Below are 26,011 nucleotides of genomic sequence, written 5' to 3'. Positions count from 1 at the left end.
TCCTAATATTGTTTATTTGTAACTTTTCATTTTTTTCTATTTGAGTCCGCCAATTTTTCTATTCCATAGGGCAGTTTTTGTGTTAATAAGCTCTATTTATTTTTAGTATTTCCTTCTGTTTCCTTTTTAAGCTCATTATATGTCATTAAGATTTGTCCATCTAAGGACAGCTCAGCCGTCCCCACAGGTTTCTAAATACAGTATCTTCTCACCCAGGTCTAAGTACTTTCTTACCTTCTAAACATTTCCTGATCTTCATAATGATTTCATTTAGTGTCATGAATTATTTAGAAGCGTTTTCAAATTTCCAAGCATTTTTAAAACACTCCACTTGTCAAAAGCTAGAAGTCACAGGATAGTTAACTCCTCTTATGAATAAAACACTCAGTGTTTCCTTTGGAAATCTCCTGACTTGTACAGATGTCTTTCTAATTATTTTTAAATATTCATTTTCTTTTTTTTTTGCCAACACTGAGCTACTTTTAGTTCTTCGGTACTACCTAGGTTTTCCCCATAGAGACTATTCTGACGACAGTCTCAAACCACTGCTTTATTTTACCGAAACACCAAGTCCTTTTGTAACACAAGATGGCTTTAAGAATGTAACGGGCCCTTACCTGATGGTCCTGAATCTTCCTGCCCACCACTCTGAACGTGTTGTTCCCTGTGTGGTGATATATATGAACTCTGCTGAAGCCAGTTGAGCCACCAGCTGGCACCCACTTCTTATTGGCATCATCATAAACCATCACAGCAGCTCTTGCCTGACAGATACTCTGTTCACTGTTAAAACAACGAGGGGGGGAAAGCAAACTTGAGATATTTAAAATATGCTAAGTTGCCCGCATTGCCATATAAATCAGAGTTAGCCAACCTAGCAGTCAGTCAACAATTAGTGATTTACTGGGTGCTAGAAACAACAGTGAACAAGGCAGAAGCCTCCTGCCCTTCGGTACCGTCCAATGGATTAAAAAATAAAGTGTAACGAGGGACCATAAGGAGGAGATCAGGACCCATGAGCAAACAAGCGACACAAAAAATGTTTTCTTCTCAACTTGAGTATCTAACACATTCATTAAACTGAATGCAACTATAAGTATAAATTAATCATTTGTTTACTCGTTTGTATGTTTAGAATGCTGGTGATCTGTCTGGGAAGCCCTTTTCACTGAAACCATTTCTATCAGGCTCGCTTCAAGGTCTACACAGCAAGTTCTGATAAGCTCTACCTGCCCCTCAAGACATGGAGTGGCCACTAACAGTCAATGGACGGCAGTGTGACTCAGTCCTCCACTCCCTCCCCTGGGCCAAGATAATACCCTATGTTTCAGATTTCTTCACTTAAAAATGAAAAAGTAAAATGAGATGCTCTCGAAGGATCCTTCTAGATTTTAATTCTAATCTAGGCATACTAATCTAAACATTTTTAAGAGCAAGTCTAATATAATGTCTTCAAATCTCAGCTTCAACTGAATTATTTGTTACCAAGTGAGACTGAGATACATGAATAAATGAAATGAGGGGAGTTGATCTTAATTTCATATTAAACACTGAGTTTCATCTTTCAAAAATTCTCTAATGTCCCTGGGGGGGGGGGGGGATGATTTGATTTTATTTCATACCATATTTTATTTTTTTAAAACTCAAATACAAAAAGTGAGCAACAGGAGAAAATAGGTACATTAACTCTATGCTTTAGCCCAATTAGCCCAATCCCCACACAGAAGATGTGGCTCAGGCTTAAACTGTAGCTGATGCAGATGGTCCCAAGCGCATCCAACCCCATCTTTAATGAAAGACTTGCTCACTCCACCTACTTTGGCCTCAAAGATATTAATAGTAAATCATGTGGGTTCCTCCCCGATGTCCTCAGGAACAAAAAGTCACTTTCAGGACCTATTCTCTTACCAACGCTTCTGCCCCATCTCTCAACACTATGAATGTTATTCGACTTGCCAGGTGATCTGATGACAGAAGATCACGGGAGACGTGAGGTCACAGCACTGAGCAATAACGTTGCTTCAGGACAGTGGGGTTCTAATTGTTTATAGTTTTCCATTAGAGGGATTTTACACAAGCACTGAAATAAACCCAGTGATAGTCTAGATTTTTTTGCTGCACTGAAATTTTTTGGTAAAACACTCCTGGGAATAAAAACAAGCCAATGACTAAAGCTTGAATTATGTTTTAAAGTCGGATCAAAGAGCACTTGTCAGCACACCAGTGGAAATCTCTTTATCACTCACAAGACAAACACTTAAGTGACAACATTTACATAACCCTATAGAATAGAAAGATGACATGAAACAAGGTAAAGCAAGGTGCCTCTTACAGCGCACAATCCAAGAAAGATGTTTACTACTAACTGCCGTCACAATTCAATAAACAAATCTGTAAATGAATAAAGAACAGTATTTTCCAGTTTTCAAAAATTATTATTTTTGGACATACAATATGATTCCCACGGTTCAAGACATGTCATCTCTCCAAGAAAGTCCCAGTGGGCTCTCACAAGCTAGGCAACAATAAACCCCTATTTTGTTAATTGGGTCATTCCATGCCTCAAAAATGAAGAAAAAAAGTTTTCAAAAAATCCAAAAGCAGTAGAGTTAGATATAATGTCCCGCCTTCTCCCTCTACCTTTTCTTCCCACAGCTCGACAGAGGGTACCTGAAGACATCCCAATGCCTGAAGGAAGCACACAGTTAACTGAATAGCTTTTTACTGGTGCTTATTTTACAAACCACTTAGTCAACAATCCGATGTCTGGTCACCCGGACCTCCTTGGGAAAGCTACAACCACTGAAACAAAGACACCTCCAATGAACACACCCAAGTAGCCAGCAAAGGCCAAAAATGCAAAAAATCAGTTGATTCATTTTCTAATGAAAATGAAATGTTCAAAATGAGATGCTCAGGGTACAAATCTAACTCTAAACAAAGCCAAGGAGCAAGGGGAGGAGCCAAGGTTAAAAGGAAGAAGAAATAAGATGTGGGTAAGAGCTGCGGTGCTACTGGAAACGTAGTAGTGGCCACGTGGGTATGTGGCCAGCTGTGAAGGGACAGGTTAAGCCCAAATAACTCTGCAGTCCCAGGGGACATCGGCACTCAGAGAAGCCATATCAAGGCCCAGCCAGGAAGAGATGGCACTCAATGCCCACTGGGGTTCCTAGTAACAAATTCAACTCAAGTCTTTCCACTACTTTCCATAACATCTGAGGACCTTTCCTTACTAGTGATAGACATCCTGTGGTATAAAAAATATTTGGTCTCTGTCCCAGTTCCTGGCACAGAGTTCCTAAAACCCTTGGCATCTCCTGAACAGTAACAGAGTCTTTGGCATGCTAATGAGATGATTCTAGGCTTCGGGATGGGGGCTGGTTACCAGAAGTACTAAGCCATGATTAGAGGGTTGAAATGTTCAGTCCTACCCCGCCCCCCGCCTCTGGAGAGGGTAGAAAGGCCAGAAATTGAGTTCACTCACCAATGGCCAATGATTTCATCAATTATGCCTATGTAAGGAAACCTCCATAAAAACACCCAAAGAAGCTCACACCCAGGTGCTGGGTGGGTGGCATGCCCAGGGTGGGCATGGGAACTGAGCCTGCCCAAACCTTGCCCTATGCATCTCTTCCATGTGGCTGTTCCTGAGCTGCATCCTTTGTAATAAACCAGCAATAATACGTAAAGTACTTTCCTAAGTTCTGGGGGTCGTTATAGCAAAGTATCGAACCTGAATTTGTAGTCAGCAGGGTGTAAGTGGGTAGCCTAAGAACCCCACTGGCAGAAACCCATGGGGACAGTCTTGTGGGACTGAGCCCTTAACCTGTGGGGTCTGTGGTAACTCCCGAAAGTGTCACGATTGGACTGAACTGTTGGGACACCGAGCTGGTGTCAAAAATGAGAGAACTGGTTGTTGCTGGGAGAAGAAAATCACTCAATATACCAACTCCAATGACAGGGGTGCACAAAATAAGCCAGTGGGTATACACCCAGCTTTGAATTTCATGGACCCATGAGCCTCAACTACAGACCGGATGAGTCAATACAGAAGGTTGACAATTATTTCGGCCTACTTGCCAGGCAGGAGATTGGAGGTAGGGGAGGGATCACCGTAACTTAATAAAATGAGGATATTTTGGAACTTAAGAAGCCAGCAAGTGAACTTCTGAAATGCTGGAACTGTACACATATGGCACAGCGTACAAGGGAGGAAGACAAGATGTAAGAACCACAGCTACTGAAGAGTAAAACGGAGAAAAAAAGAAATGACGATCGTAACAAGCACAGCAAAAAAGACAAACATTTTATACTTGGTATACGACCATTCCCTCTGCGCTGTAACAAGCCTCAAAAGGAACACCTCGTCAAAGCCTTCAACATCCTGAGTCAGTAAAGGAGCTGCTATGCGAAGATTAAATCAGTAAACTAGTTTTGTGAAGAACAGACACTAAATTAGTTTTAAACAAAAATTTCATTTTACCATCAAATGCAGTTGGTATATATAGTTCGATACAGTTTTTCTTCCTGACGTTCACTTTGGTATTTTAAAATAAAACATGGCATTAGAAGGCTAAAGATAGCTGCTATTTTTTAAGTATAAAAACTGTAACACTACATTACAATTCTGTGGCTTTGTCAAGTAATTCATTCCTGAACATAGTCAAATTTTCTTGAACAAGTTCTACATGATGGCAGAGAATGGTTAACAGATTCTATTCTCATAGGTACTAGTGAATGAAAAGCTTCCTGGCATTCAAGCAAATTAAGGATTGCCCGACTATTCTGGTATATTCTATTTATTGAGGTTGCAATAAAGCCACCAAGTCTTTGAAAATAGCAACTTCCTTTCAAAGACACCACTCATTAATCACTACTTGTCAAGGAAAGAATGACAATGACGGTGCCTAGCACATAGTAGACACTCTTTAAATAACTGTTCATTATGTAATTTCGTCTAATGAAATCCTACTTATCGAGACCTGGATCAAACACCACTTCTCTGTTAAATCTTCCTGGGGTCCCCAAAGCCAGAAATAACTGCACCCTCCTGAGTTCCCACAGTACTCATTAATCTCTCAACAAGGGAGGCCCTCTGAGGAGGCACACCTGAGCCACAGGAGGACGTGGGGGGCGTGACCTCAAGTGCACTGGGAGGCCACTCGAGGCCTTAAGCAGACCATGACTTACATTTTCAGAAGATGACTTTAGCTACCACGTCCATAGAGAAGGGATTCAGGAAAGTGGCACGGAAACCAAGGACAGAAGCATGAAGACCAGAGTGGAAACGGGGGAGCACGGCTGGAACTGGGGAGAGGGAAGCATATGGGAATATACGCTGGAAGCACAGCAGGCAGGACCTGCTAGGGCACAGGCAAGAGGGGAGGGAAAAGAAGGGGACAGCCGGAGGCAGGAGAAACACCACGGATGTCACGCAGCATGCTACCGATACTCCCAACGCATGGGTGACAGGCCTCCTCTCTAAGTCCCCAAGGTGTGCACAATAACCTCGATGACACCACCCACCCCGCCCCGCACAGTGCGCTCTGGAAACGAGCGCCCCGGCTGCCGGGACACTGAGTGTTCTCTGAACGACGACGCAGTTTTTCAGAAGATGAAACGGCAAGGGAGAGATTACACACAAAAGGGGGGGGATTTTAAAAGCAGGGTTTCCGTGTCATTCTCCGGTGGCGATTTTTCTGCTCGAGCCTGCAGGTCTGTCGCACTTCGAGCGCCAGGGCTCAGCCCCACACCTGCCCCGCCTGTGCCCCAGCCGCCGGAGGGCGGCGCTGCCAGGCGCCTCACGCACCGCGGGCAAACCGCAGCAGGCACGCACCCTCCTCCGACAGGAAAGCACGCAACAAACATCACGTCCTGTACTGTGTGCCACCAGAAGGGTCACAGGGAGTGCTTTTTCTCGCAGTTCAAACTCTGGGCTCCAGTCACCCCGCGAACCCCGGGGTCACTCCAGAACCCTCTGCCCATCACCACCGCCTGCCAGTTCCACTCCCCGACGCGTCTTCTCACTCATGAGTTCCCCCTGCTCCCAATGCTCCAAAGCTTTCATTTGGGCCCTCCCTCGTTTCTCAGTTGGATTACTTCCACAGTCTCCTAACTGGTATTTCTGGTGCAATTTTACTCCCAACTCCCAATGCTTCCGGAGGGTTATTTTTCTAAATCAAATCTAATCGTGTCACTCTTCCGGTTACCACCCTCCTGAGACTCATTTCAGGGCAAACTCGGGCTGAAGAGCCTGGCATACAAGGTGCACTGTGACCTGGCCTCCGTCTCTGACATTTCCCCTTTCTCTCAAATACTGAGAGCACGGAAAGTGTGCCACACACCATTCCCCCATCCTGCTGCTGGGGACACACGTGTTCAAAACAGTTCAGAAGTCCCAACACGACAGCGAAGCCAATTAGGCCAGATGTCCTCAGCTGTGAACGCGCCTCTCCCTCTACCTGGCCTCACTGCACGTGACGGCTTCTGCCTAATACCAGCTGTCCTGCAAAATGTAGACTCATGGGTCACACCCTCTTGAAAGCTTGTCCTCTCTCCCGCCCCAAACCGGGACCCATTCTGTTATGACCACACACTATGCATATCATCTCTCCACCAGCATCAGGTGTCAGGCCCCTGAAGGGTTGCCATGATAATTTTTCATGTCCCCTAATTAAGATTTGTTAAAATAGTGACTTGAAAGGTAGTGAGAGGTTAACTGTAAAAAGTAAAAATCTGTAACCTGCAAGACCCCTCAAATATGCCAGTGAAAGTTCCCTTTTCTGACTTCCAATGCCCAGATGCACCATCCGTCAAGTCCTCTCCTTTCTGTCTATAAAACACACCATCGGCACTGGAAACACTCAGAGCGAGGAAGCCACTCTAATCCCCCCGCACCCTTCCGCTGCTCCCAGCAGTTGGGCCGTGCACTTCTCAAGAGTCAGCTGTGTTTTGTGACCATACATTCATTCCAAATGTACCTATAATTATGCAATTTAAGTATTATATAAACTGATACAGCCTGAGTATATAGAAATTCTATGAAATTAAGTTAAATGTGTTGGAAAGTTTCTATAAAGGCGAGTCACTAAAAACTTGTGAGACATATACAGAGTGTGCCCCAAAAATGTATAAGCACTTTGATTATAAAGGCAGTGTTTACTAAAATACCTTTCATTTTCAAAATGTAATAGAATCTACAGACATTGTGTGTATGCAGATATTACATACCTGGGCTTCCACTATAGGGTACATTTATGAAATACTAAATAGCTTTTCTCCTTTCATATTCCATTAAAAAAGTTTTTAGACTTGTTAAGAATGGTGGGGGGAGCTGCTTGCTAGTAGCAATTAAGTGCTGTCATGCTCACTGACTGATGGATACAGAAAAAACATTGTGAATGCCACTGACAAACATACAAACTTATTTCCTGCAAGGCAAGAAAACCATCTGGGAGGCAGCAGCTCCAAATATGTAGAAAAGTGAAATTTCCCATCAAGACCACACACGTTTACATCATTTATGTTTCTAAGAAACACCAGAAGTTTTGTTTTTTTAAAAAGGTAAAAAGATCAATGTCACTACTAAATTCTTTATCCCACATCTGTAGTCATACGTAAAGGACAAATGCAATCTAGTATAATAACTGATCGATCCACAGTCACCAAAGAAAATAATCAGTATATCTTAAGTAGAACAGCATGTGTCAGAAAACAAATCTGTTGGGTTATCCTGTGGAATGAAAAGAATCTCTCATGTTGTTAGGCTAAGTAGTAAATAGAAATAGTACCCTAAAGGGGGTGCTTACTACATGCAGTCATGTGTTTAGGAGTAATGAGAAGAATCTTTTCATACGTCTTTGTGACACTACTTGACTTTAATTATGAATACCTCTCACTTGAATAACACAATGTGCAAATTCTATAACTGCAACTTGGCCAACAAAAAGAACCTGCCTCTCCCAACAATATACCTAAAGAAATAAATGAAAATGCACAATTTCACTATTCATAGAACCACAAAAGAGAGGGGACAACCAGGGTGGAATTTATCAGAGTTTGTGGAGACAAAAGAAAATGAAATCTATTGGGCAGGAAGTAAAAAGAAATATTAAGAAACTGGTAAGAATGAAACTACGTTGGGTGGGGACCTGCCTCACCTGTGCAACTCTGGCTGGGCACATGCTGAAGGAGATGCCTGCTGCTGAAAAGCACAGATAAACTCACGCCCTCCTGCCTTTGGCCTGTGCCCAATGGTCTGTGCATGTCACTGAATATATTTTACCACCAAAGGAATAAAATGGTATACTGAGCCCTAGTTAATGATATACATACTGAAATACTTAGGAAATAGTGCGCTGGTGGCCCCAACTTATTTTTTGAAATGCATCAAAATAAATAAATTACATATATGGTTAGATATGTGATAAAGCAAGTATAGTAAAATGTGACTGTAGAGTCAAGATGGTGGGAATACAAATTTTCAGTGAATAATTCTTTCAAATGTTCTGCCTGCTTTCAATTTTTCATAATAAATTGTTAGGAGTGGGGTGGGGAGGTAAAGTCACCAAGGGTTCATTCCTGTACAGCCTTCTCTATAAAGGAGCTAATTTTTCACTGACTTCATACCCATAATAAAAATTATGTAACACAGTACATTTTTATAGCTTCATTAATAAAAAGACAAAAGACTGGCATATTTTATTTGTTCCAATCAGGACTCTAAAATTTTCAGATGAATGGGCTGAGGAACAGTGTAGAGGGAAATGATCAGTTTGCAAGTAGCGCAGTGACTAATCCCTTCCCCCAATCGCTCAAAACACACCCACCCTAGATCAACAGAGTCCAACAGTTTGCAACTAATACCTGTTAAAAAGTGCCAAAAAATTCTTTACAGCCCATACTTGTCTCCTAAGCTCCAAACCACCTAGACAACTGCCTACTATGTATTTCTACCTAAATATCAGAAACCTACCTCAACAGGTGAAGGATGCCAAAAACCCTACCCTCCAGCCTCAGCTAGAAACCCGAGTGCCACTCCGCAGACGGCTCCTCTGCAGTCACCCCCGATCAGTCGCCAAGCCCTGCCCATTCCACCACCCAAGTCTCTACAGTGGCCCCTCCTTTCTGTCCCACTGCCAGTGCATTAGCGCATTATTTCCTTCCTGGATTACCACAGGGACCCCCAAAGCAGCCTTCCTACCTCCACCCTCTCCAGCTAGAGGCCCTACCATCAGCGCTTCCTGAACAAAGACAGCATCTCAATATCGCCTGGAAAATACAACGTCCCACACTCTCTGCAGAGCGGACTCTAAGAGTATTTCAATCAGGACCTTTTACATAACAGATTTACATTTCCGCTGGCGTCACAAAATCATTTTCAGGCAAACTGATAAAGACGAGTTTATTCGCGTTACCGCATCACTTCTGTCATTATGACCAGGTGAGAAGGAGGGCCTTAGATTTCACTAAAGAACAGTTGCTAAGCATGTTATCGAAATCATGGATACGTGGACTATAATTCCCCCCATACACCCCGAGCCTACAGTTCCACAAGGCTTCGCGTTTCTTTGTGGGATCTTCATTAGCATCAGTACTAGAGCCCACAGAGCACTCAGTGGGTATCTTCAGGAGCCCGGAGCCTGGGGGTTCAGAGCAGAGACTCTGGAGTTAGGCTTCAGTGAATTTCAATCCAGCTCTGTCGTTGTTACCCGCACCCATGTGACCTTAAACAAGTTATCTAGTCCCCTAAGTCTAAGTGGAATAATAACAGTACCTGCCTCGTAGGACTGTGTGAGAGTAACACCCTGCACATAAAGCACTTCAAGGTCTGGCACACAATGCGCACTGAACGGTGTTGGCCGTTACCAGTAGCAGCAGCAAAAGCATTTCGGTAGATGAGGGTAACAAGTAAATGGGGCTCCAGGCTCACAAGTGAGAGCAACACCGCCCAACAACTACAGCGCACCCTATCTGATGTGTTGACAAGCCAACCTACAGAGCCGTGGCAAGCACGCGGTCAACCTTTGACCAATACGAGAATCACAACTTCCCACGCTGCCAGTCCAGCGCGTGAGCGAGCTTGACCTTGACCCCCTTCCTGGCACCTGCATGGCAACGGGGCTTCCTTCATTTCCACTCATCCCTGGGTGCTCATTTTATCTGGTGGCTATTACAGGCTACAGCGGTTATTTATGGGTCTGGGAATTCATAATAACCTTGAAATGTCACAAGTACAACTCTACCAATGGCTGTTGCTTAGCACATCTCTGGCTTCTAACTTTGTTTCAATTTAACTGCTACTGCAGATGACTTAATTTTTGTTAAATTTGTTAATTTTTAATACTTGAATTGAAAGGTCGGCTTAAAGATATATATCAATATGATATCCAGGTACACTGGATGCTTAGCCAAACTAAGTTTATTTCAAACTGATGCTTCTCATGTTTAAAAATAACCACTTGAGGAAAGCCTGATTTTCCTATTATCCTAAGAAAACCCTTAATTTTCCAAGAGTATTTCTTGGACATTCATGGTTCCAGACCAGATATTTATATAGTTTGGCAACTACAGTCAACTCGACAGCTGCCAACTCCTGTTCAAAACTACTTTATAAGTTGTGAAATTCTGTCCTGAAAAACAGTCTGTCCACTACCTCTGGGAAAGCATATTTCTCTCCTCTTTTTCCATATATAGCTCTTCCAACCAGACCAGGAACTCAGCCCCTAAATGTGACATACCAGATCCCCCTTGGCACAAATTAGCCAAATCAAATATGGTCAGCATACTTGAAGCTCTGAGGGCTAGACTGTGATGACTGCCACAAAACAGAAGTTCCAGGGAAAGCATGTGAAGAGCCTGTGAGACGGCACACAGCAGACCTTGAAGGTACAGGCCCTAAAGAAGTCGAGGCGCTTGAAGAGCCTACAACACATTTCTTAGAGGTTACATGTTTTATATTAAACTCTAATGACTATTTGGCAATCAACTCCATGAGACAGCCTCTTTTAGTAAGATGTTCTCCCAAAAAATCTTTCAGGAAAACGGATGCTCCAGGTAGATATGCCACGTTTGTCTTATGGTCTCCGTACATATCACAGCACAGTACGTCCCTGAGGGGGTCCACAGGTACCCCAGCAGGAGGAGAAGAGGGGAGAGGGCTGTAAGTGCTACAAGAGGAAGCCTGAATTTCAAAGTGAACACCCACACCTCAGGCAGGCACTGGGAGGTGGAAGGATACGTGTGGACAGCCGGGAAGTCAGGAGCCATGAGATTGTCACTGACAAGGGAGTAAACAGGATGGAGGCTAAGAGTGATTTAGGAACCGCGAACATACGCTGTTTTGTTCACACACTTGGGCAGCGTGTTGAGAAAGTAATTATAGCACAGTAGAACCAAAGAGAATTGCTAGCCGGAATCTGAAAGGCGGCCTGCTTTCACCTCCGTCCTCAGCGAAATACAAACTGCAAGACATTCAGGAAATCCTGGGGGTTCTTGTCCTGTACTTCTGAAAATGTTCAGGGGATAACGGTAATTATTACCTTTTTTTTTAATGGTAATTATTACCTTTTTTTTTTTTTAAAGCTGCTTGACTAGAAGGCCTTACTGCTTCAGTTTTCTAATATTATCAGCAAAGTGGAGTTATTAGCAATCAATGGCGCCTTGCAGAGGAGATGGTTTGCTGGAACCTGCTTTAAAAGAAACCAGACGAATGGGCCCCAAGAGTACACCTAATATTCTTACACGGTATCAGCCGTAAAAATTCTCTTTTCAATCTACCTTAAGAAGCTGAAATGAGTGTGCATGCAATAGAACTTAAGGTGAGGCTAGAAATGCAGAAATATTACAGTGCTTCTCTGACCCGTCGCTAGATTCAAAGTTTAAGGCCAGTTGCTCTTAAATGGTTGTAGAAAGTGATTAGCACATGCAATTGTTTTTATTTTTTTAATCTGAGTGAGGACATCTTCAAGCAGCGCATGAAGTCTCCACTCTGGGACTGCTTCAATGACATCCTGTCATTACAATCTACTTTCGTTCCCACTGGGCCAACAGCCTGTCTCCTCTCCACCTCTTTAAAATCATGCTATTTCTGAATATCCATCCAGAAAGCCTTCTTTGCCCCACTGTCTCAACTGTTATTACTCAATGTGTATCTCACAATCCAAATCCAAGCAGTCTTCTCGAACTGGCCTCTTCCCACACCCCCCGCCAAGTAGGCCTGCGAGCACCACAGAACTCCTGGTGTGCTCCTATCCCAGTGTGGGTCCTCCTGAATTATAACAATTCGTTTATCAGGCAGTGCACTTCCTAGTGTAGAGAACTGTAATACTTGGGGCATATTCAAGTATTTGCTGAATATCAAATGAGCAAATGAATTACAATGCCCAGCATGAAATGTGGACAACCACTATTTAATCTTTAAAAAAAAAAAAGATTTTTGTTATTTTTAAGAAATCCCCTCCCTCCCTGGCCTGGTGGCTCGGTTGGAGCATCACTGAAAAGGTTGCGGGTTCAAGTCCCCATCAGGGCACATACCTAGGTTTCAGGTATGATCCCCAGTCCATGCACTTACGAGGGGCAACCAATCAAGTGTTTCTCGCATTGATGTTTCTCTCTCCTCCTCTCCTCCCCCCTTCGTGTCTCTCTAAAGTCAATAAAAGCATATTCCTGGGTGAGGGTTAAAGAGAGAGAGAGAGGTCACCTCCTACAGAAACAATATGCAATTTTGTATTTGAAGTCAATGGAGAAACTTCTCTTATTTTATGGATATCTTTGCCAAAAGCACAAAATACTATAATAGACAGCCTTGCTTAAAGTATCATCAGTAAAGGTTAGAAATTTTATATGTAAGATCTGATATAATTGAAGGAAAACAGGCATATAAAAAACTCAACACATAGTGTCAGATCTCTTTAACTGAAGCTTGGGAACAATTTAATCTTAAAACTACCAAATGAATCATGGCACAAAGATTCACACTAAACATTTCTACTAGTCAATTAATTTTAATCAGATGAAGCCCAAAACTAAAGGTGATTTAATGAAATGTATCTTGACACGATTAGCTGGTCACAGTCACTCTAATTCCTAACAAAAAGGGGAAAATACTCCATGCTTTCCAACAGAAAACTTAACGCCAGTCTCCTAATCATGACATGCGCTTTGTCATGACAAAGGGGTACCTAAAACAAGGCGGAACCACTCAGAACATTCTAAAGCACGATGTTTATACCCACATTCTCATGTGTGAGCTTAATCTTTTATTTTTCTGGCAGCTGACTATCAGCTGGCATAGGACCTAAATAATGATCCTATTGCTCAAAGTAATTCACATACATCTTCCGAGCAACAGCTGTGTAATTTTTATAGTATATCTAAAAATATAAAGTTCCAAACATTCAGCGAATTTCATCTAACAGGGAGAGTATGGCTGAACAAAATACAGTCAACTCAATTCACGTTTAAGAAGTACTTTAGCAGAAGGCAGCATTCACAATGATGAGCGATGCAATTCAAAAAATAAAAATGTTTATGAGCTGCGCTTTAATTTTAGAAGTGTCTTTTTTCCTCAAGATATGTAATGCCTGCAACTGTACTTAAAGTATTCTTTTTATTTTTATTTCCCTACTGCTAAAGAGGATATTCTTTTTGGCTAAAAATGTAGAAGCCATGGTTTTCTCAATATCCTGACATAGTTCTATGCCCTCCCACAACTTGAACTGAGAAAGATTTTTCTGAAGCGGCTTATTCTGTCTTTCCTTGACTGACCTCATAAGCCACTTAGTTGTAAAAGGCTCATGCTAATTTAATACGCTGTCCCAGAAGTCGCACTGCCAGCGAGACAGACAGCTACGTCTAACACAAAGAACTCCTCACTGGAAAACCCAATTTTCAGATACCTTTCTCCCCTCGATGACACCGCTATACGGATTTATATTCTACTTAGGGCAAGCCCACCAGGCAAACCCACCGGACTGATCCATCAGTAAAAACTTGGCACTTGATCTGCAGAGAGTCTGGGGAACTGAGGTTGAGTTCAGCCCTTTTGCATCTTCGATTTCCTGATCGCTAGAATAACAGGGTTTCTGAAATTACCTAAACCATATTACAAAGCTAAACAGCCTAGAGGAGGAAGCTACTCAGCTTCAGATGAAGGCAGGGTGTCGGGTGGGAACTGGTGTTCAAAAGTATTTCTTCAAAAAGTTTATTTATATTCATCAAATAGCACTTAAATTATACAACAAGAAGACTATGAATACTTTTCTCCAATTATTAAGCCTGAAAGGAGTTATTTAGCTTATGTATACTGCCGTAAATCAGTTGTGAAAGTTTCTAGAAATTTTTACTTACTTGACCTAGGAATACAGTTGGAAACTTGGTCTTAAAGGTCAGCCATTTCATTTCAAAAGCCACAAAATAAAAACATCATAATCAGGTGACAGAGATGCAACTTGGGCAGCAAAGGGTTAGAAATTACTGCTTATCTTGCAGTTGGATAGGCTATTCTTCACACACAGCTGCCACCTTAAGACTTCAATCTTTCTCTACACATTCAAATGAAAATTAAAATAAAACATCTGACCAGTGAGATAAAAATGGTAAGTAAGTTCAACAAGTGGCCACAGCTGTTAGTTGCATTATTTCTGCCGTTCTGATGAGAGCTCTAGGACACAAGACCTAATTAAATGCCCTTCTCATCTCCCCCCTCCTCTCTCCCACACTCTTGAAAAAGACAATAAAAGCTCTCCAGTCAAGTACTAGACACCATTCCTACATGTGGGACATATACCAATGGCTCTCGATCATTTCAAATGAGGACTCCACCACATAAGTCATTTTCCCTAAGTAAAAAAAATAATAATAATAATTTAACCAACATTTAAAATTACATGTGGGACTTCTTGAAACCCAAACTATATGTGCAGTTTTTAACGACACATATACCATAGTTCTTTATTACTGTTCAAGGTATATGTTGAAAAGCTAGTTTATTACTATTAAAAGACTAGTCCCTGAAATTATTTAAGATATGTCAATTTGTGGCTTCTATAAAATTAATTTTAATGATACATACTCTAAATTGAATTAGAGACAATTGGGGAAAGTATACCTTCAAATATAACCTTGGCTTTCTTTCTCCGAAACTGCGGCTCTGTTCATCTTTAAACTTAACACTAGTATCAAGTTCAGTTTCAAAAAGGAAAGGAACTGCTGTGTGTCTCGGGATGTACAGAAACATTCATGGCAGACACGCTGGCTACCTAAGTGCTAGGGGTCATGTTTCTTTTCAAAGACAACACATAGGGAGTTCCACAGAGGTGTACGGGGTCCACCTTATCATCAGCTGTATTTATTCAACTACAAACAATGTAAAACTTTTTGTGAGTACTGTTCATTCCTGCTAGAAACGTCAAATAAGCAAAAACTCGTGTGTATGCCAAAATATCTCTAGGAACAATACACACTGAGTGAAATAACAACACTGTTATTCCACTAAATAAACTGAGAAACTTAAAAACAGGTCATTTTTAATGGTAGACATAAAACCTGGAATTCTTTGTCTCTTTCCTTTTCAAAACCACCACCACCTCTTAGGGGTAATCCAGGCACTTTTACCATTTTTGGCCAGTGAAAGTTACTACTGTTGCTTTTCCTTCGGATTAATGTCAGTGACTTGAGGGACAGTGGACAAACAGAGCTGGGGAAAACAGGACTTAATCTAAAAGGGAGTAAAATTAGTAAGTGGAAAACTATGCACTAAATGACTCAAACAAAGGAGGAATTCATACTGAGTGACTTACCCATGAGAAATAAGTATCGGTGTTTAAAAATTATGAGTTAACATGAAACACTGGAATATATTAATAACAGTATTTAAAAGACCAAACAGTAGAAAGCCTCGTTTTTTAATTCAGCTACGTATCACACAAAAAAAGCAACAAATATTTGTAAGTGGGGGGAAAACAAGATCTGAATATAAGCATGATTCCAACTGTTTAAGCCCAAAGAGAAAAGTAAGCTGCAAGCATACTTTAGTCAACACAAATTAGACATACATGGGGTTATGAAGGGTTAAACAGTTGACACACAGCAGGAGTGATGTCAGCATATAGTGTGGATTTCTCACGGGGCTTGTAGAAGAAAAATCTGCACAACAGAAAAACGATTCCGAAAACATGAACCCACAACAATCAAGTTGCTTGTTAATCTCTGAAATGCAAATAGGAAATTCCAAATTACAATCTAAGAAAACACAACTTGTAAATAGCTAACGTTATTTTTAAAAGACAATAAGGACATTACAGACAAAGCTTAAAAACATGTCAAACATGTTTCTACATTAAAAGGGTCCATATGAAGGGCCTAGCATAACTGTTGTTTTTTCTACAGACACTCTAAGACAAATCACTATAAAGTTTCAGAGCAACAAAAATAAAGAGAAGATCCCAAAGACTTCCAGAAAGAAAAGCCAGGTTTCTTCCAAAAAAAACTGGAAATCAGAACATCAAATTTTTTTCAGCAACGCTGTAAACTAGAAGACACTGGAACGATGCCTTCAAAACTCTGAGGAAAAATCATCTAGACTTCTAACCACAGACACATCATCTCTTAGGAAGCTACCGGTGGCGGCAATACAGAAAAAAGGCAGAGGGAATTCCCACGAGGACGGTGAAAAGTCTGCAAGAAGCTGGCCAAGGCCATCCGAACTGGAACAGAGGGGTTAAAGGATCCCAAGAAAAAAATTTACAAACACAAGGATTATGTGATGTGTTCGGCTGTGTTGAAAGGGGAGTTAAACATTAGTAGGAGAGTTTGGAACTGAAGGGGTGATGAATTTGGGGGAAACTAAGTAAATAAACACAAGGATTCAAAATCTAGATAAAACAAAGTCGTTTCAAAAGAAAATGTCATCACAGTATGTATGTAACATGGCTCAGATATAATATTTATGTGATCATAATAAAGTAAACATTTGGTTAAACAAAATGTTACATAACCATATCTAGATGAAAAGAAAAATACAATGGAGGCAATGTTAAAAACTCAACCCCTATTTTCCATTGTGGGAAGTCAAGAAAGAGATTCTAAAATTGGAGCAAGAAATGTCGATATAAGCAAAAAATACAAAAAAACCTGCAGAACAAGTAAAAGGTGACAGTGGCTCCTCTGGAGAGCCAGAGTCTAGAGGAGAAAGGAACAGGGCTAGGGACTATATATTATTTTTAATTCTAGGCTCTGTAGAACTATTTGACTTTATAAACTATATACTACTTCAATAAAAATTAAACTTTAAAATTACACTTTAATTTTTTTAAATCATGCTTCAGAATAATATTTAATTACAGAGGAAAGTATTTAGAGTGCATTAAGGGGGAAACCATATTATAGAACATTATGTTCAATTAAAAAGGTATAAAAAACAAGATGTATACACACAAATAGTATCATTATTTTCATTTCCTTATATAAGCTTTTCATATTTTTTAAATTTTCTATTATATATACATTATCTTGTAACTTTAAGAATAATTTAAAGAGTAGAAGGTCAGTAGAGCTCAAAGACCAAACAATTACAGTAACATTGCTTCCTGCCCAAATAAGTCACTTAGCTCCCACTGTGCAGTTAAAAATAAATTTGTGATTTTTATAATTATTATAAAAATACTGGGGACACTCTTAAAATCTGATAAGAAAACAAAATAACACCAGTCCCCAAGTCAGATGATATTCTCATTTTTTGGAAATTTTCCAATTTCAAAACTAGACAGAGCGATCACTTTCTAAACTTAAAAAGGAAAACACTTAAAACTTCTCTATGTCCAAAAAAGAACACCAATTAAAGGGAAAAAAAACACATGACCAACACAGTAGAGGAAATATTTATACTAAAGGCGACATTGCAAAAATACTAAAACTCAAGCCAGTGCAACCATTACAAAAGCTGGATGTAGCCCACACGCAGGAGCAAAAAAAGGGCAACTACTGGGATGTTCATGACATTGTAATATCCCTGAACTACAAACAATCCAGATGTTCATTAATAGTAGAATGGATTTTTTAAACTAGCATATTTCACGCAATGGAATTAGATGAATGATATGAACGGTGCAAGCCCAATTTAAGCCAAAGAAGCCAGACGCAGAATATATCCTACGCGATTCTATTTACGGGAGTACAAAACATGCAGAACTAATTATGCTGTTACAAACCAGACGGGTGACCTTCTGGGGAGAGAGTGGCACTGTGGAGGGCGGGGGGGAGCCGACTGTTTCTTGATCTGGACTAAGCTGGTTAACAGGGGTCTTCTGAGTTAGTGAAAACTGAGTTGACCACTTTGGATAGTTGTACTTTTCTGTGCCTGTTATACATGTTATACTTCAGTAAAAATTTCAAGTAAAAAAAAAATAATATTCAAATGGCCAACAAGCACATGAGAAGATGCTCCACGTCACTGGTCATTAGGGAAACACAAATAAAAAATTACAATGCAACACCACCTCACACTTACTAGGATGGACATGATAAACGTGCGCGCACACACATACACACACAAAAATAGCAAGTGTAAAATGATGCAACTGCTGTGGAAATGAGTGCGACAGGTCCTCAATAAGTTAAACACAATTACCATATGACCCAGCAATTCTAACCCTCCCTATATGGCCAAAGATATTGAAAGAGGCACTCAAACCAATACTTGTACAAAAACGCTCATGTCCATAGCACCTCTGTTCACAACAGTCTAAAGGTCAGTATATACCCAAATGTCCATCTATATAGATGAGTGGACAATCAAAATATAGTACATCCAGACACACACCAAACAATGAAACAAAAGGAATGAAGTCCTGACAAGTGCTAAGACATAGATAAACCTTGAAACCTTAGCTCAATGAAAAGCAGCCAGGCATGTTCTATGATTCTATTTATATGAAATGCCCAGAATAGGCAAATCCATAAAGTCAGAATGCGGATTAGCGGCTGCCAAGGGGGGAGGCGAGAATGGAGTGACTGCTTAACAGGTACAGGGCTTCCATTTGGGGTGACGAAAAGCTCTGAAACCACACAGCGGTAACAGCTACACAACTGGTGAATGAACTTAATGCCACCCAATTGTACACTTTGAATTATGTTATATGTATTTTAGCACAAAATTATTTTTTCAAAAAAGATACTGTAATACTTAAATGCAGGCCAGGATACAGGAAACACTCTCCAAACACTGGTTAATTGGAAAATAAACTAAAAACAATCCATTATGCAAAGTATTTTGGTAATAAATAATAAAAGGAAGAAAGGAAGGAAGGAATCTAAATGCCAAACTATCAGAGAATGGGTTTGAGTGAATCATGACATATTTACAAAATAAATTAGCTGAAACTAAAAATGTTTACTAAAGGCATTCATTATGAAACAGGAGAACGTTTGTATTATGAAGCAAATGTGATAAAAGTAGAATATAAATTCTATAAACAGAAACCAATATATAAAAATTGGAGAGAGAATATCCCTTTCTGAAGAGAAGAGCTAGATGAGATGTTCAAGAAACAAAAGTGACAGCACCCTTTGGAGGGGATAATTCCAGACTCCAGTAAAATATAAGCATTCAAAATTTACTGTCCTTAAAAGTTTCTACTAGTGATTGAAAAACTGAGCTCATCCACGAAATCAAAGTTTGAAGATGCCCAGCTTTTAATTAACTGCTAAAAATCTGCTGAGCTCAGGCCAACAAATTTAACCTTGGACATCAGAAAGAAAAGGACATTTCCATCTGTCATTCTATAGTCGGGTGAAATTTGCCGGTCCACTGACAAGTGTGCCATCGATTCTAAATGTGAAAGTAGGCTCTCCTCACAACGATACAACTCAACTAAATATGTAAATATACCTCCCAATCTTGTACCTTATCTTTCCAGACTCAGAGACACCACAAAAAACCTTCCAGATAAAAAGACCCGTCTAGATAACACCAAAGACCTAGCCTGCTGATTGACAGTTTGCAGACCAAGCCTAAAGAGAGACTGGGGTTCTTACAATCCTGGCTCAGGATTCAGACACATTAGCTGATACATAAAAGGTCAGTATATACCCAAATTAAAAGCACCCAGCGCAGGTTCTGATTTCTGTAATATTAAATAAGCATTCACTCAGATAATCAAAAGGATCTTAACAGAAGTGCTAAGTGGGCCACGGTCGTAGGCTGGCAATTAATTTAGTTCTGCTATAAACTCTTGACGTAATTAGTACCATCAGAACTGACCCGATATAGAACCCATGTATGCAACACCAACCAAACTAGCAAGCTTAAGATTCAACCAGCTCAGTAAATTCTGCTAATGCTTCCAAAGGTTATTAGAATTTAAATTCCTGCACAAAATATGGGCAAACCTTGCTTGGTACTGCCACCCAATTGTAAGGCATCTTAAAACTCTAGCAAAATTATTAGATATTATAGAGCTAATTTTTTAACTCAAACTTTCTGCTACTATCAACTTGTAAGTACATTCTGTGCAAAAACTAAGAGGAAGGCAGAAGCAACATTTTTAACTTGCTCGTAGCAGCTGTCAACTACTCTCAAGGAGGCTCCCTTAAAGAGAAAGGCAATCAGTTAGAAGCATTACCAGCCAGAACTAAGTGAACGTAACTGGACTGAGCAGGAAAACATTTATCCTGGAGGCAAAGGAACATCATCTCGGGAGCCGGGAGGCAGATTTCAGCTACACAGCGCCTTGCACCTAATCCCCAGACAGGCTGTTCGGCAGCCGCCGTCCTTGCCAAAGTCATCTTCACGCTCAAGCAAACGTTCCCCTGGAGGAAAATGACAACTCCCCCAATGCAATCCCGCCCTCCTAGCAATCAGCTTGTCCAGTAACTGGGGAGAGAGAGAAAGTGAACCATGGGCCAATGTCCCTAAAAACTAAAATCACCAGCAGCTCTCATGCAAGGCCTGCCCATGTCCCTTAGGAAGGAACAGCTTCCAAATGACCCCAGGGGCTGCTTTTACTCAACCAGCTGCCAACTGGGGATTCCTTTCTCCTCTCTCCCCTTCTGAGAGCGCAGCACAGAAATGAGGGGACGGTAATCCCCTCTGCTCCCACTGTCACTTCTGCTTCACCCTTCACTGATGAGTTCACTGACCCCCAGACAAGGGCCCAGGGCTCTCTCCCCATTCATTCCTTCAGTCAGCCCCAAATATTTACCGAGCGCCTACTAAATGCCAAGCACTGTTCTCTCTTGTTTTCCGCTGAATCACAGATGAATCCTCAGTGATTTCCATACAAAAACTCAAGAAGTTTTCTGTTCTATCTACAACACAGAAGAGAAAAAGAAAGGCAACTCTGTGCCTTGGGTTTTCTGTTTGTATCTTTATACCAGCAACTACTAGGAAACCCCTTTTTTTTTAAAAAAGACCCCCAAAGGACTCTGCCCTGATGCTAAACTCTACTTCATTACATAGCAGGTAAAGGAAAAACCATGAGTCAGTGTAGAGGAGCCTGGTGGACCAGTGAAAGGAGAGGCCTATTATGACCCCTGCCCACAGGAGAAAGGGAGAAGGTAGGAGGAGTCCCAGGATCCCCAAAACGGCATACTTTAAATCCCCGAGATTCCCAACCAACGTCAATTCATCTCCCAAAACAGCACCTGCCCGATTTCTGAGGCAGTGCTAAGCACACTGAACACACTACAGCCCGGTACATGCCTACAGAGGACTGACCAGGCTCAGGACCAGCGGCCGTCACCGCGCAATGCATGCTGACACGTTCACTTCTCTTCTTCCACTTTCATAAATGCCGTGAAAAACCCAGTCTGAAGAATGTCACCCCCAAACGCCCCTCTCTGCCCTCTTCCCCTCCCACTCCCTAGTCTTATTCTGGGGCCGGAGGAAGAGAGGATGCCCGTTAGAGTGAAGACCCACCACAACCTGGACACTAAGGAGAACTCCCCTTCCCGAAGCAGGTGAGGGAGCAACATCAAGGCAAACGGGGAATCTTCAATCTTGGGTGTCCAACTTTGAAGCTCTAAACAGATGATTCCAAAAAAATGTTTTTAGGACGTGTCTGTCACGTCAAGTTTGTAGTCCCGGTGTTTGTCAAGGAAACAAGTAAATTATAGGCATCAAAAGTGATGGTGATACTTAAATGTACTGAGTTGAACAATATTCAACTGTCACTATCTGATAGTTTTTTACCTCAAGAAAACAGCATATTTCACATAGTTGAACCTAAGAGTGCAATACATATCTCAACGACAGAGATGAATCACCAAATCTGGAGCTTTGACCTCTGCCCGCTGCTTCTATCAGCCCTAATTTTCTGAAAGCATGTTCGGCTCAAACCAGCAGGTCTTAAGCTCCTTAATGGTGGAGACAATCCTTTTAATCTTTGAAAATCTACTTTTTTGCGGGGTCTTGTACTATCAAGCAATAAAATGTGTCCTAAATTAAAACAAATCTTCTCCAGGAAACCCTTGCCCCATTCCAACCTGCCTAAAATCTTCTCTGAGGAAGGACAGTGCGGTCATCTTACCTATTACCAAATTCCAGAACACTGGGGTAGCCTTTCACACCTCATGGGCTTTCATCTCACCCTGCTCCAGGCAGTGCTGTAGCAGTGCTGCTTTACCCACCAAAAAACCTGCCCAAACATTTCTTCATATTCCTGCGGATAACCTAAACTCGTCCCAGCAACCATTTCCATCACACTTACCACTCTTCTGGCCCACTCAGTGCGGCCACGAGAATCCTCTCTTTAACCTACCTCTTGGCATTATGCTGAGTGAACTAAGTCAAGCAGAGAAAGACAAATACTGTAGAATCTAAAAAAGTCAACCTCATAGAAACAGAGAAGAGAATGGTGGTTGCCAGGAGCTGGGGAATGGAAGAAATGGGGAGATACTGGTCAAAGGGTACAAAGTTCAAGCTATAAGATGAATGAGTTCCAGGGATCTAATGTATAGCATGGTGACTATAATTAACAGTACTGTTTTAAATACTTGAAAATCGTTAAGAGCAGGTCTTAAATATTCTCACCACACACACACACGAGAGAGAAAATTATGGTGTGAGGAGTTGGAGGTGTTAACTAACCATATTACGGTCATTTCACAATATAGACACCTATCAAATCATCACACTGCACACAAACTTATGTTATACGTCAACAATCTCAATAAAGGTAGAAAAAAATGTGCATGTGTAAGAATAAATATAAATAAGCCTACCTCTTAGTCAACCATGAAGATTATCTTACACGTGGACCACATGGCTCCTGTCACTCCACCTGCCAAATTCATTGGCTTTTCCTAAAGTTCGAACTTCCCCCCTGTGCTGCATGGGCCTTTAACAACTGAACACACGTCCCAACTAGACCCTCTCATGACCATGTACCTCAGCCCGCAGCTTCAGTTTCACCTGAAGCGAACACGCTCCCCACGCCTAGGCCTGTCCTCCCTTTCAAAGCTCTGCTCTCAGCCCGTGGAGAACTGGAGTGTTTTGGGGACTGAAGTACTTGCAGCGGAAGAGGGGGGACCATCCAGAACCACTTACGCTTGCTGTTTACCCTCTCTCTCTTCGTCTCCCTCTTCAAATCCTTCTGTCAAAAGAAGCTGGAAATCTGTTTCTGCCCCCACATGAAACATTCTGTGCACTATCCTGTTTGATGAGTAAAGAGGGTGTTAGAACATGTCCCTGGTCAACTCTTGAAAAAGCCTTGCCTATTATTAAGACCATGTAACAACACGGAAAAGTGTTCATGATACCGTGTTAAATGAAAAAGGACACCAAAGGTTATGCAGATTAAGTGGCAGCGTTTATGGGTGACTACATCCCCCCCCCCCCGTATTCCAAATTTCTGTTGACATGCTTTTAATTTCAAATTGGGGGTGGTGGATACGTTCACTAACTTGATTGTGATGATGACTTCATAGGTATATACATGTCAAAACTTACCCAACTGTACACTTCAGATATGTGATTTACTGTGATTTACGTCAATGAAGCTGTTAAAATACCTGAGTTGTATTAAATGTCTGTGAAACGATGGCAGAAAGACACACCTACAGAGTGAGGACAGCTGGCAGGAAAAGGGTGGAGGGTGAAGAGAGTAATCTGCTCCTTATTTAAAGGATGAATTTCAAAAGGCAAAAATCACAATCAGAAAAAAGAAGAAAAAGGTAACGACTCTACAGAGAAATTCCCAACACATACACGCAGTTTACAGAAGCCTTTTCTACCTGAAGCAAAAAAAACCCACACAAACTGACAAGTTAATATTTTAGAAGTAGCAGAACTTTTGTATTGCAAAGATGATTCTGGATGACACTAAAACCCCAAAGAAAAGCAGCCACGAACTTTCAAGACATCAGGGTTCTTACGGTAGATTTAAGAGATCTCTAAAAAAATAGGCTTAGAGAAAGGAACAGGGTAAAACAGAGACTTTTGTTCTATGTTTTTTAGAGATATATGCTTCTTGTGCTTAGTTTTTATATTCTGTTGCCCTGGTTTTTGTATTTTATCTACACTAGCAAAGTAAAGTAGGCCCTTTCACTTGTTTTCTAAACTATTTTTCCCAATTTTTCTTTGTTTTGCTTAATATTAGTAAAAAAAAAAATCCCCAAAGGCTCTCAGGTTAACCCTTTTGTGCTGGTTAGCTGTTCGGAAAAAACACCTATATTAACCTGGTGACTGAGAAAAAAACAATCAAAACCCCTGAAATTTCACCTGTAAATCCAAGTACAATGATGCTTCCATTAACGAATGTCTTGGAAAATACAGAAAGTTTAAATGTTAAAAGCTTCATAATTTGGTGGAGGTTAGATAATCTATTCTAGACAATGAATGGATGCTCTGTTTTCCTCAACATTTCTCAACGCAAGGTATTTTCTCAACATCTTAACTACAGAGGATGAAGCAGCCAAGATTAAGGTTCCCTGAAGGAGAAATACCCAGGATACTGATACCTGTGGTACCTGTCACAGGGTCATTCCTCCCAGGCCACAATCTTACTTGATCTGTGCATCAATGAGTCACCTAATAAGTGGGAAAGCTAAGGAACAATCGCCCGGTGCCCTGATGGGATGCAAAGCAGCAACTCCCTTAGTCTGACATCTGGTGGTGGAGAACCACGGTCCACAACGTGGACGGGGGACACCCGACATGGAATCCCAGCATCCCTACTCTCATCCATGATCCATTCCTGAAAAGCATATGAAAATAAGAGCTGACTGAGCAATCATAATCTGAACATAAAAATGAGTTTTCAATCCGAGAGTCAGATAAAAAAAAAACCTAGGTTAAGAAATGAATGATTAGTTTTAAAAACTAAGATATAAGCAATCATTACTTAATCAAGATAGAGTAAATATATAAAATACAGGTAAGGTAAAATTGATTTTCTAAATCTCACCTCAAATTCTAGTTTTCTTGGCTTGCCTAAAGTAATTATTTAGTAGACAGAAGTAGTTTTTTACAATTGCTCAGAGACTTCACAAGAAATAAGATGTGGTCGGACAGGCATGGTTCAGCGGTTAAGCATGGATCTAGGATGGAGATCAGGGTTCAATCCCTGGTCAGGGCACATGCCCGGGTTGCAGGCTCCATCCCCAGTCGGGGGCATGCAGGAGGCAGCCTATCAATTACGACTCTCTAATCATTGATGTTTCTCTCTCTCTCTCCCTCTCCCTTCCTCTCCCTGAAATCAATAAAGATATATTTTTTTTAAAAAAAAGAAAAAGAAATGAGATGTTATCTTACCAATTTTCTTTAAAAATTTTCTTAGGATAAGACTGAACTCCAGACTATTACTGTTAAGGAAAGGAGTGCTACAAGCTACATTCCTCAATCAGCTCTGTAATCTGCAAATCTAACAGATCGCTAAAATATTAATCTTCAATTTCTTCCATCGTAAGACTTCACCTTTTAGACACGTTTCCTGTTTTTTTATATATAGTGTAATTTTGCTATTGTCCTTCCCAGCTGACTACCATAATGAATAGCTGCTGCCAGAATTCCTTC

At 41.0% G+C, this 26,011-nt stretch overlaps 1 protein-coding gene across 5 annotated transcripts in view; it reads right to left on the bottom strand.

Annotated features, from left to right (window-relative positions):
- The window catches only part of ENAH (ENAH actin regulator), a 167,659-nt gene that overhangs the window by 42,783 nt on the left and 98,865 nt on the right, over window positions 1–26,011 (bottom strand). For all 5 annotated transcript variants that reach the window (XM_087828917.1, XM_087828920.1, XM_087828918.1 and 2 more), the window contains one exon: window positions 618–783. In XM_087828917.1, the coding sequence (XP_087685043.1) occupies window positions 618–783 (166 nt within the window). The remainder of the gene's footprint in view (window positions 1–617; window positions 784–26,011) is intronic.

The sequence above is a fragment of the Miniopterus natalensis genome, chromosome 21, assembly GCF_054644295.1.
Source record: "Miniopterus natalensis isolate mMinNat1 chromosome 21, mMinNat1.hap1, whole genome shotgun sequence".
NCBI classification, from domain to species: Eukaryota; Metazoa; Chordata; class Mammalia; order Chiroptera; family Miniopteridae; genus Miniopterus; species Miniopterus natalensis.
The sequence above is the reverse complement of the archived record's forward strand: the minus strand, read 5'-3'. Positions and strand labels throughout refer to the sequence as shown.